At 46.6% G+C, this 12,508-nt stretch overlaps 1 protein-coding gene across 1 annotated transcript; it reads left to right on the top strand.

Annotated features, from left to right (window-relative positions):
- The first annotated feature begins 1,084 nt into the window (after positions 1 to 1,084).
- Positions 1,085 to 11,881, top strand: CALM1 (calmodulin 1). Its single transcript, XM_007180877.3, has 6 exons — positions 1,085 to 1,301; positions 4,123 to 4,153; positions 5,105 to 5,248; positions 7,449 to 7,555; positions 7,987 to 8,122; positions 8,294 to 11,881. Exons 1-6 carry the CDS (start codon positions 1,299 to 1,301, stop codon positions 8,320 to 8,322), a joined length of 450 nt encoding a protein of 149 aa, XP_007180939.1. The 5' UTR covers positions 1,085 to 1,298; the 3' UTR covers positions 8,323 to 11,881.
- Positions 11,882 to 12,508: the final 627 nt, after the last annotated feature.

Here is a 12,508-nt window from a genome sequence, read left to right as displayed (position 1 = left end):
AAATTTAAAGATTAAAATACTACTTGAAAAAGAATATAATTAAGATTGTGCATTAAAAAATGGTCTAGCTCCATAGTAGAGTCAGTCAGCTGTGTGTTCTGGCTCTAATCTAGGGGATTCTATGTATCTATTTTTCTCCTTCTTTGTTTGTACCGGTGTATGAGTAAAGATCTGATCTCTCTCAGGATCAGGTAATTAACAAAAAAACCAAAACCAAACAAAAAAAAAAACAATCAAAGCATGTGTTTTAAAGTCTATAGAAGATGCACAGATACATTAATTTCACTAAGACTGGGGTCAGGATGAATAGTATTTTCCACAGGAAAAAGAGAACCAAACAGTAGGAGAGGGAGATTATTCAGGCATAAAAAAAAAAAAAAAAATTCAGTGGAAACGTAAAAACATTAAAATAAGACTGGCTAAGCATATGAACACGACACAGATTTAGCAACTGAGCATATATTAATTTGTCTCTGATATTACTTCAAATTTTCAAAAGCAAACGTCTGACCAATTTCTTGCACGAGGCACACTGCCTTTCCCCTTCCAGACCCCTCTCCCCGGCAGCAGGAGAGCGGTCAATTCCTCTGTCCCCAGCTCCCCGCGGCCGCCCCCTACCCTAGGACCGCCCGCAGCTCCCCAACGGAGGCGGCCAGCTGGGGACGACGAGGCCAGGGGCCAGGGGCACCCGGGTGCCCCAGAGGAGCGGTAGGAGATGTGAGGTGGGGGTAGGAGGGGGGCCCACAGGTGGGGGTGGGGCTGGGGTGAGGGGCCTTGGGCTTCTGAAGCCTAGGGCCGCCCCAAGTCAGGGCTATGCTGACGTTCTGTCCTCGCCCCGGCCCCGGTGGGCATCTCCGGGGACTCTTCGCTGCACCTGCCCCGCGACCCTGCGCCTCTACCCTAACCCTTCGCGTGTGGGTCTCCAGCCCCGGCCCGCCGCGGCTGGCGCGCAGGGGCCGGCGGGAGGCCGGGCGCGCCTGGGGGCGGGGCCGAGCGGCCAAGGCCCGGCCCTCGCAGCGCAGCTCAGAACGAGGCGGCCGCGGCTGAGGCGGAGGGATACCGAGCGCCGTATATATATCGCGGAGCGCAGGCTCGCACTTCGGCAGTGGTGCTGGGAGCCTCGCGGACGCGGAGCCGTTACTCACATTTGGGCGGCGGTGGCGGCATAGCGCTCAGCGCTCACAGCGCCTTAGCAGCAGCAGCAGCAGCAGCAGTAGCAGAGGCACCCCTGCGGTCACAGCCCCGGCGCAGGTGCAGCCACCCTTGTTCTCTCTGCTCTTCCTCCCTTCGCTCGCACCATGGTAGGTCGGGAGTGGCAGACGCCGGCGTAGCAGCTGCCGGCCCATGATTTCTTCCCCAGTTTTTAGTTCAGCCTTTTTTTTTCTCCTCTTTTTCTTTTTCTTTTCTTTGGTGGGGTTTTTTTTTCTTTTCTGGGTGTTACGCAGCAGGTGCGGTTTAGGATGCATTCCGGATTTGCATCTCGGTTTTCTCGGCCAGGGATCCTCATTTAAATTTTGGTGCGTCTTGGAGCTGGGCTTGGCCGTGGGCTGTCCGCGGGCAGGGGCTCTGGCCCCAGCTGAATCGGAGCCGTCTTCATCCATCCCCCTCCCCCAGTCCGCACCACTGCATCCAGCGCGCCGCACCCGGGCTGCCCGCAGCGCTTCGCCTCTGCCCCGCGGGGCGGGGGAGCCGGGTGGGGCCGGGCACTAGACCCTGGCTCGCAGGCAGCGGGGCGGGCGAGCAGCGGAGAATGAATGGGCCGGAGCGAGCCGGTGGCGCACGTTGCTCCTGCCGGGATGTGGGGGGCGCCGTCAGCCTTCCCCCAACACTGCTGTCCCCGCTGGGCACTCTCTCCCGGCGCTCCTTCCTCCTCCCTCCCGGGGGGCGCGGCGCGGGCGTGGGCTGGGAAGGAAGGAGCCGGGGAAGGGTGGGGTGGGGGCAGGAAGGCGCGGGGTGGGGGGCGGAGAGGGCGGAAGCGGCGGGCCGGCCGCCCTGCACCCGGGCGGGGCCCTGCGGTGTGGCCGGGGCTCGTGTCTCCCCGGTTCGCCCCCCTGCAGCCCCCCACCCTGTGCGGCAGTAAAGGCGTGCGTGAGCCTCGGTACACCAGGAGGTCTCTTCCCGAGGGAGGCGCTCGGCTCGCGCTAATTGGGGCGGGGGAGAGGCGGGGGAGGAGGGAGCTGGCGCGCGGCTCGGCTTCCAGCAGAGACGCAAAGTTTCTGCTCCGGGAGGAGGTGGCGGCGCGGCGGGCTCGCCGCCTCGGGGAGCAGAAGCGGGTGGGGGGCGCGGGGCGGACTTGGCCTCCGCCTGCCGCGCAGCCGGGGGGTGGGGTTGGGGGTGGGAGTGGGGGGTCTCTCTGGCCTGGGAGGGGCGGCGCCCCCTTGAACCCGCCTGCATTGGGGGCCCGCTCCCCTGCCCGGCCCCTCGCCCGGCGTTTTCTCTGCCCCGAGCCACTTCCCAGTCCGAAGGGAGATGCCCTCCACGTTTCCGCTTTCTCTGCAGCCTCTAGATTGCCAGATGCGGCTGTGCGCCTCGCTGGGTGTTTTCCATAGCCCCCTTCCTCTCTCGGCGGGCAGGGCTGACATCACCCACAGCGTTTTCTGGCTTGGCGGGGTGGGGAGGTGGCTCCCGGCAGGTTCAGCGCACCTTCGCCCCCAAGGCCAGCGCGGTCCGGTGGTCGGGGTGTATTTCTTTGTCGAGGAAGGCTGATGCTCTCGGTAACCACAGTAATGCGAGAATTTTGCGGCGAGGTGAGACTGTCTCCACGGTGAGGTGACAGCTTCTCTTGCGAGGTGTGGCAGCGCTTCCTGTTGTGCAAGACAGACGTTGCCCTGGCATTACGTAAATTATCGTGTCTCCTTCATTCGGTATAAAGAAGACCAACGTGCTATGTCTGGGTTAGAAAGGAAGGAAGACCCAGTTCTAATTTGAAAACATAAGTGTCTCCCCCAAATCAGTATATTGGAACATCATTCCTATTGTGAAAGTTTTCACTTACGAGTTAGAATAAACTTAATACCGTCAGCTTTCTATTAGGACTTATTCTGGAACTGGCTTCATTAGGCGTCCTTCATTAATATAAAAATACATATTAGCTCTCCTTGAGATCTCGAATTCCCCTGGCTGGAGGCACAGGTTCAGTGTTGCCGAGGCCAAATAATGCAAGTGAGAATTACCTTCGTGGCCGTTACCACCTCTAGTCAAGTGTTTCTATTATGAGCAGCTCTTATGTCATCCATAAAGTAGGTAAATATTCTCTAGCAAAGTTAATAGTTCCTCTCCAAAAAAGGGAGGGCACAGTCTCATAATTATTATGTAGTTTCTGCGTACTTAATTTTTGCAGTTTTGTAACAGCTCAGCTGTAGGACAGTTCCATTTTTCCCTGGCTCCTGAATCAGGATAATTTGACCAAGGGCATTTAGCTGTTCTAAATGTTAGGCTTTTAACAAATAACTGCCTAATTTAAATGATTGGAAAGCACTTGTTACATGGAAATGAAGTTGTTAGGATAACGCATTGCTGTATATTTTTTTCCATTGAATTGTATCTCATAAAATAGATATAAAAGCCTGTTAATCCAACCCAATGGCATTATGTAACGCCAGTTTGGAGATTTGGAGTGCCTGCAGCAATGCGCAAGGTGCACTAAAAGTCTGCCCCTGGACCCAATCCTGGCTGCGGTGACAGCAGCAGCAGGCTGGGTCCCTTCTTGGTTGGAAGCGGGGACTGCGGCATCCCTGGTGCAGTAGGTGGCGCTCTTCTTTCTCAGAGCCTGCCCCTGCAGCCGATGCAGTAGGCCTTTTGCCACTAGAGGTGCCATTTTTCAAACTATGAACTGACCCTTCCTAGTTAGACTGCAGAGTGTATAGCCATCGGCCCAGAGAAGAAAACCCGAAATGAGATGTTGTCACTTCCTTTGCCATCCTTTGTTTTTAAAATAGCGTAAAGGGTTCCCTTTATTCTAATTGTTTTTATTAAATGACATTGCTGAAGTTTTCAAACAGCTGATTTTTTTTCCGAGATTGATTTTTGAAAGATCACTATTAAAAGTGTAATCGGAAAAACCATGTTGACCTCGATCAGACTCTGGTGGATTGAATTATAACCTTTTCTTTTTCTATGTAGGCTGATCAGCTGACCGAAGAACAGATTGCTGGTAAGTTGATGACTTCAGGGAGTTTCAGTAGACCAGAACTAGGCAGACTCAGTTCTGGTGACTCCTCTGTCCCTTCCGCCTATAGTCTGAGCAGTTTTCTAAGAATTTATTTAAATGAAAACAATAAGCAGAGATATTTAGGTCAAGTGTTACTCCTTGTCAGCATTTTGGAGATAATGAGAAAGGAAGTGGAACTAAGAATACCCACTTATTGTACTCTGGAGTATTTGACTGTGCGTCCCGCTGTGCCGGGCTTTGTATATGATGAGACTGCGTGGAGCCTGCTGCTCAGAAATGTAGTTTAGAATTCTTACGGCACAGGTCTTTCAGTAATTCACCATGAAAGCTGGTACTTGCTGTTCTAAATAGGAATGGGTGGAAATAAGTGTCAGGACCACTGTAATAATTGGGAAGGGAATGATTTAGTTTAGATTTTAGCTTTTAATATTCCCTGGAGGACTCTTTTGAGATGGTTTCTCTTTAGGAAACCAGGAATGCCTTTGAAATACTCTGAATGCCATGTAGAGAGAACACACTGGTTACGTGGGATTGTACATTTGTGGTGACCACCTCTTCCTATGGCTGTGAAACAGAGATTTCTTGTGGCTGTAGAAATTTAACAGGAAGGGACCATAAGGGAACATGTGGACCAATCTTCACTTGTCAGATTGGACCTAGGACTAAATTAAGTGTGTTGAAGCTTAGCCTTCTTTATGTGAGAATATTGTGGCTTTATGGAACTGCTTACCAGGAATGACGTTTGCTCTGTGGACTACTGTGTGAAGGCCAGTCCAACAGAACTGCTGTGATCTTTGTTTCAGCAGATAAAGAGCAGGCAGTTTCTCTTAATTGCACAACTTGGATGGCTTGCTTTGGCAAGTTAAGGGAAGGGTGTGCTGTGGCCGGGTTGGGTGAAGACGTTCATTCTAAAAGGTAAACTTTTGTTTTCAGAATTCAAGGAAGCTTTCTCCCTATTTGACAAAGATGGCGACGGCACCATCACAACAAAGGAGCTTGGAACCGTCATGAGGTCACTGGGTCAGAACCCAACAGAAGCCGAATTGCAGGATATGATCAACGAAGTGGACGCTGATGGTAAGGGCTTTAGAACCATGAATGAACGCCAGCGTTGTGTAATTCAAGTTCAGACATGTTAAAGATTGTCTTCCAGGTCCCCAGATCAAGGCAGATGTGCAAAGACCCTTCCTGTGGTTTCCTTACAGCCATTGACAATTAAAATAGAAGATTATGGGCCTGCCTTTCGCCCTGCTCACTGTCTAGAACATTTCCTGGATTGGATCACAGTATTGTTCTTTTCCACTCGCCATGACCTACAACTCAGTCTTTTATCAACTGGCCCATGAGTCTGTGCTGAGTCCTATGGGGAAAGTAAAAATAAATAGCCGTAGACCTTTTAAAAAAGCTTATTGTCTCTAAGAGGAGAAAAAACCCAAGTGAGGTGGGGGAAGAGCATTCTCAGATGTTAACGTATGGAAGTGAGTACAGTGTGAGCGGTCAGTGTGTTTACTGAAGAGAATTTTGAGGATCATTGAGGCTTGGAGGTGGGGTGCATGATGATCATAGGGAGTAGATTTATAGAAGCTAGTAGAAGGATGTGGAGCCAGAAGGGACAAGCAATAACCCCTCTAGCAGTTGGTCACCATTTGGTCGGTCATTCCTCTGGACTCCAGAACAGTGGACAATAGACCTTTTATTGGGCACTTCTATCAGTAAGTCGTTTTTGATCACTACCCCCCCCCACCAAAGAAAACACGTTTTTTGGAAATAATATCAATTAAATTAATAATTTTAACTTATTTAATAAACTTAAGTAAATTAATCAAATCTACAAACATTGTAGAACATTAGTAAATTTTGAAAAGATGAGGTAGGAATAAACAATTTGGACCTAGACTACTTTCTTGATGATTGGCGTGATAGTAGCCATTTAAAAATATGGTATCATAAGGTGATAAAATGGAATTACACTTGTCTGGTCATATACATTTAGAAGCAGGGGTTTTGGGTCAGCTCTTTAACAATGGTTTTAGCCCATTTGAACTATTTCTAAAGACTGTTTTCATCCTTAGTAATTTGGAAAAAGAGGTTTTTCATAGTTCCGTCTCGTTTGACTGCTAAGGGTGATCAGCCATCTGGGAACATGGGGTGGCTCTCTCATGTTTTGTGTAAGCCCTGGGGAAATTGTGCTTGGGGACTGGCAAAGTGTATTAGGCCCTCGGGTTTTATGGAACAAGGTGGGGAAAGTTGTCTCAAGCTATAGAATCTGGTACTCGCAATGAATAAATACGATGCCTAAGGACATCGCTGTGTGGCTATAAGAGAGCATTTCAAATAATTAATTTTGTCTTCCATGAATGTCAATAATGCTTAAAAATTTTGGAGGCTAAATAGATTTGAAGGAATCTCTGAATTATTATTTTGATTTAAAGGTACTGGTGAAAATGAGTGACTTAACATAAGGCTTTTTTCTTCTAATTTAATTTTTATTTCTGTTTAGTTCAAGTTACACTGTTGATCTGGTGACTTGTCTTTGGGGTGTTCATCGAGCTGTTGGTTTTAAAGGAGGAGTTGTTTGGAATACTGGCCACAGAACAGATTCTTCTGACAAAGTTTCCTGAATGTTAATAGTCTGAGCTGAAAAAACACTTTTGAGCCTTGCCCTTAATGGGAAATAAAGATACTGAGTTGGGGAGAAAACGATTAGGTGACTTACCGTAATGTGGCTAAGAAGTGCCTCCTGGAGAAGACTTTCCAACACTTTATGGTCCCTGGCATAACAAAGTCAACTTTTTTCCCGCTCATAATCCTTTTTTTCCCTAAAAACATTGTGTACTCCTGGCGGCCCAATTATGGACCTTCACCAACATTGCTAGTGCAGGCAGAGCTAGAGCCGGGTGATCTCCCTAACTCGGGGGAAGGCAAACTCAAGTGCCTCCCTTGGGAGTAGAAAGATTCAGCTTGCACTGCTATGGGGTTTTTTTTCTCTTGAACTGCACAAAACCTTCAGTGGCCAAGAATCTGTATGTGCAGTTTCCTTTGCATCATTAAATGCTGTCCTGGGCACTGATCACTGGTTTGAATTATGTGAATCCCATGAAATTGCCCTGTGAAGTATTTGAATAGTTTAAACCTAAGATGGCTCAACATAATAAAACAATTTACCAGTTTGTCCTAGCAAATGCTTACTGTTCTATAAAGTGGTTCTAAAACTATCACTCCAGGGTAGTGTTACTGGAGCGCTTATTTTACATGAGCTTTTGTTTTTTTATTTGAGGTAATGGCACCATTGATTTCCCAGAATTTTTGACTATGATGGCTAGAAAAATGAAAGATACAGACAGTGAAGAAGAAATCCGCGAGGCATTCCGAGTCTTTGACAAGGTAACCCTGCGTCTGCATTGCAGACTGTACTTAAATATGGCTTTCTGGCTGTCATTTCTAAAAGCTTTAATGTTCTGTTCTAGTTAGAACACTTACCTAACTGCCTGAGCCTCTGTCATCTCATTGTCAGATATCCTGACTTATTGTAGTAACCTTATCAGATGAGAGTAAACATAATAAATAGTAGAGAAATTTTGAACCAAGTTTCTTGATTGTGACTTTCAATTTCTGTTTGCTTTTCAAAAGCCCCTGCAGTGTCTGCATTGGCTGACTGCATGTGTTTAGTAGGTAGAGGTGGGAACTGGAGACGGAGAATTGTCGACATACCCACAGTTGGCAGTAACTCAAGGGGCTTAATTAAGTCAAAGGCCTACTTGCCCACACCGAACCACTATGAGTCCCTACCAGTAACAGTTGCTGAATGTTCACAGGATGGCAATGGTTACATCAGTGCTGCAGAACTACGTCATGTCATGACAAACTTAGGAGAAAAACTAACAGATGAAGAAGTAGATGAAATGATCAGAGAAGCAGATATTGATGGAGATGGACAAGTCAACTACGAAGGTAACACACCGAGTTTATTTAGCTCAGTTTTTAAGATTTCCCTTTAGGATCTATAAACAAGTTAACTACTTGAACTAGATTTTTTTTTTTTCCTTATGCAGAGTAGAGATGTTACGTTCATTAAAGCTGCTTTTGAAGATAACCGAAAGTTATGATTATTTGTCTTTTCAGAATTCGTACAGATGATGACTGCAAAATGAAGACCTACTTTCAACTCCTTTTTTCCCCCTCTAGAAGAATCAAATTGATCTTTTACTTACCTCTTGCAAAAAAAAAAAAAAAAATTCATTTACTCATTCTGTTTCTATATAGCAAAACTGAATGTCAAGAGTACCTTCTGTCCACACACACAAAAAAATCTGCATGTATTGATTGGTGGTCCTGTCCCCTAAAGATCAAGCTACATCAGTTTTCCGATATAAATACTTGTCCTACCTTAATGATAAGGAAGCACTTAGTGGACACCTGGCAGGTCCGTCCGCTCATGGTTAATACACTGTTTGGGCTGGCCAGTTTTTCATGCATGCAGCTTGACAGTTGAGCACAGTCAGGCGTTTGTATTAAAAACGAAAAACAAAAAAAAACAAATTCAAAGCCTACTCAAAGGGGTTCTAGTTCAATTTGTTACCATAAATTGTCATAGCTGGTTTACTGAAGACAGACATTTAAGATCGGTTTACCTCAGGATGCTGTGGAAGATAAACTGTCCAGGCGTAGCCCCACTAGCAGGATGGCCCTCTTGTAACTTCCCCGTGCCCCTACCTGTCGTGACCGTGACACACCCTGGTGGCATGCCCACGTGTGTTGGTTTAGCATTGTCTGCCTTGTGCTAGAGCGGAATGGGTGTCAGGCTATCACCATTCATACAAATTTTTAAAAACAAACCTTTATCAAGGGAGCATCTTTGGACTCTCTGTTTTTAAAACCTTCTGAACCATGACTTGGAGCCAGCAGAGTAGGCTGTGGCTGTGGACTTCAGCACAACCGTCAACATTGCTGTTCAAGAAATTACAATTTACGTCCATTCCAAGTTGTAAATGCTAGTTTTTTTTTTTTTTTCCAATAAAAAGACCATTAACTTAAAGTGGTGTTAAATGCTTTGTAAAGCTGAGATCTAAACGGGGACAAGGCAGTTGGAGGGGAGGCAAGTGTACCTTTAAATGCCCACAGCCCAGCATTGGGTTTCCCTCCCTCCCTCCCTCCTGAAATCCCAGCACCAACTGCTGAGCCTGAGACCTTGCCTAAAACCAAGCAGATACCGATTGCTTCATCTTATTTATGGACATGTAGGTCTACTTGTATTTTCACTGGGGGGGGGGAGGGGGGAGAGTGAATTATGGTAACTTAATGATTATTCAGGCAGTAGAGCTCTTAATGAAGGAAAAAAACCACTTTCTCTCAAGCATGTATTTAGGGGTTCTTATCAATTGTGCTGCTGATTACCTGTTTTATGTAACTACTTGAGACCATCTGTGCAAAAGACATGATTTAGTGTGTCTGTAATTCAATCTTCGCTGTGTGTGGTAGAAGCAGTCACTTTTCTAAGCCAGGCTCTTCATGCCTAAAAGACACTACCAGTCACCTTTTGATTCACAGTTTTTAATTTATGATTATACTTACCTTAGACTCCTTTTACTTTTTTTTTTTTTTTTTAGGTTGACTTGACTTTGCTTCCCCACCCCCCAAGTAGAACTACTGCTAGCTCCCAACTTGAAAGTAAAACTCCCAGCCCAGAGGGAATTTTGTGTTTCTTTATAAACCTGTAACCAAAACTCAGAGATGCTGGTACTTTGCAGTGGGATTGGTTTGCTTCAAAGCTCCCTAAAAGGCGTTTGGATTTAGTGCAGAGCTCTTTTTGAAGTGAAGGCTGGATGTGCATTTTTCAGGGTGTTAACTTGGTTGTATCTTATTAGCGAGGAGATCTGGGTTTTGAGTGTTTCTGTGAGAGGTTTTAATTTGCCAGGGAACAGCGGCAGGCTGCTAGTGAGGCAGTGAGAAGCTCTTGGCAGCCAAATGGGTGCCTTCGGGGCTGTTTTATAGAGACCCTCAGCTTCTCCCTCTCCTACTCCTTGTCTCTCTGGCATTTTGCAGCTCTTTAGCTTTCCCGCCAGAGGGGTGGGTCAGAGCCGTGGAGAGGAGCCTGGCCACCTGCCTTCGCCGCTGGTCCTTAGACTGGGTGGTTGGAAGAAGAGAGGTTGACGTCATGCGCTGGGCTTGGCTTTCACAACTCCTTGAATCTGGATGGAACATCTCAGAATACCTTGGGGGTTTTCTTCTGGTGAGACAGGACTGGGGTTTCTCCTTCGAGTAAGTTAATAACCTGGGTGTTTCTTGCAGGGAGGTCAAGTAGCCTGACTGTTGACCGACTCTCAGGCCTGTGGCCGGTGACCTCTTGGCAGTTTTAAAAAGGGTTGAGGGCGATTTGGCTTGTTTTTCAGAAACTTTGCCTTCCATCTTACCCTTTCACCAAGTTCTTTTCTAGAAGCTGGGTGGACTCCATGTTAGTGGTCCCGCAGTCTTTCCTAAAAGACTACCCTTGAAACCAGATTCTTGAATGGCCAGGATCCTGTACGGCAACCAGAAACCTTTCCCCCAGGGGATGCTGAGTTCCACTTTGGTGCAGAGGGAACTCTTAGTCCACTGTAGCCTTTCTCTCTGGCCTTTGAGGGGGATGACCAGCCCAGGGGTCGGGTGTTTGCAGTCTGCAGGGGTTTGTGAGAGGAAATGGCTGGATGAGGTGGCAGTACTGTGAAAGTTGGTCAGCACCTTCCTGTAAACTCTTGCCCCTACTTCTAACTGCTCTATAAATATATATATATAGTGACTAGTTTAACTGGCATCCCGCTGGAGCCTGAGACTTGCCATAAAAAACTGCTGAGTCCTTGGCATACACTTTCATAGTTTTGTTCTCCATCTGTTCGGGGTAGGTGTCGAGCAAGGCAAATGTATCTTGATATTTCAGATGGGCTTTTGACGTACTGTTGCCAAGGAAGGTTTTTTTTCTGATTTTTTGACAAACGAATTTTTGCACACTTCAAATTGGTGTCTTTCGGCAACCTAAAACACATTGAAAATTAGCTACTGTACATATTTTTATATTCTCTTTATAAATGCATGTCTGACTGTACTTGTAACCATATTGTAACACGTGGCCGCCCAGTAGGCCTCGTGCTGCTGTGACCCCGTCGGAGTAGCAGCATATTAGCAGCCCCTCAGCATACTGGGAACTTCTTCCTAAACAAAGAATGTAAATTTGGTCAAGTCTGCTCTTGGTTCATTCAATTATTTTTAACATTTGAATTAATTACTGTATATCCTAAATACATTTACCCTTTTGGCAGTGACTAGATTCCACGAATGTGTCTTAATCTATCCCTTCAGCTGGCGGTTACTATTATCTTTTTTGATCCCTTGAAGTTACCCTGTAGGAGACAGAAATTCTTTGCTGTCTGTATTCCTCAGAGTGAGAAGGTAGTGGCATGGGTGGAGTGTGTGTTCTTTCTCCAAATCTATTATAATGTTCATTAAACATGTCTGTAGCAAAGATGGTGGTAGTTCTTTTGTTAACCGAAGTCACCCTTCACCGTGGCGATTTGCAAAGGAGATGTACTTGAACGTTTCTGTAAATCGTGAGATAAACTGTTTGGAGATTTAACCACCTCTCTGATGGGGGACCAACTCTATGGAAATTGTAAATAAGTTCTATTTATAAACCTGGCACTGTATTCAATAAACATTTCTGCAGCCTTTCATCTCTAACTGCGAACTCTGTAGGTTTTTAGCCCGCAATGCTTTCCATTCCTTTTGCTCAACGAACAAGCTACACCTGCCCTCAGATGTGATTCCACCTGGGCCCTAGCGTGGTAGGGGAGGGACCAGAAACACCACAGACACATCCCACTACGGCCTTACCCTGGTCTTAAAGTTCAGGTGTCAATAGCTGACGTTTTAACACAATCTCTTGGCATATTAATGTATCTGTGTTTGCCTTATGTGGAAAATTCACCCCGTAAAAAGATTCATTCCTCTTTAACTTCAAGGTTAATCCAAATCTCTTTAGGAATTGTGTGAAGAAGTACACTTTAAACATTAGATGGGAATTTAGATACTAGATGGGAATTTTAACATCACATAAGCACATGCCTCTGCCCATGTCCAGAGCAGGGCAGTGGAGGCTACAGCTTCCATGCAGAACCTTGGAGTTGAAACCTTGCCCTTAATCAGTGCCATCCCAGACCCTGGTTTCTAGACAAGGTTCTCTAGCAGGAGAAGCCATCTCCTGGCTGCCACCTGTGTTTCCAGAAGGATCTTCCCCAGGCTGCCTTGCCCATTTCCTTTCCCACCCTGCACAGAAGCACGAGAGGGCTGAGAAGAACGGGAATGATC

This window comes from Balaenoptera acutorostrata, chromosome 3 (genome assembly GCF_949987535.1).
Source record: "Balaenoptera acutorostrata chromosome 3, mBalAcu1.1, whole genome shotgun sequence".
NCBI classification, from domain to species: domain Eukaryota; kingdom Metazoa; phylum Chordata; class Mammalia; order Artiodactyla; family Balaenopteridae; genus Balaenoptera; species Balaenoptera acutorostrata.
The sequence above is the reverse complement of the archived record's forward strand: the minus strand, read 5'-3'. Positions and strand labels throughout refer to the sequence as shown.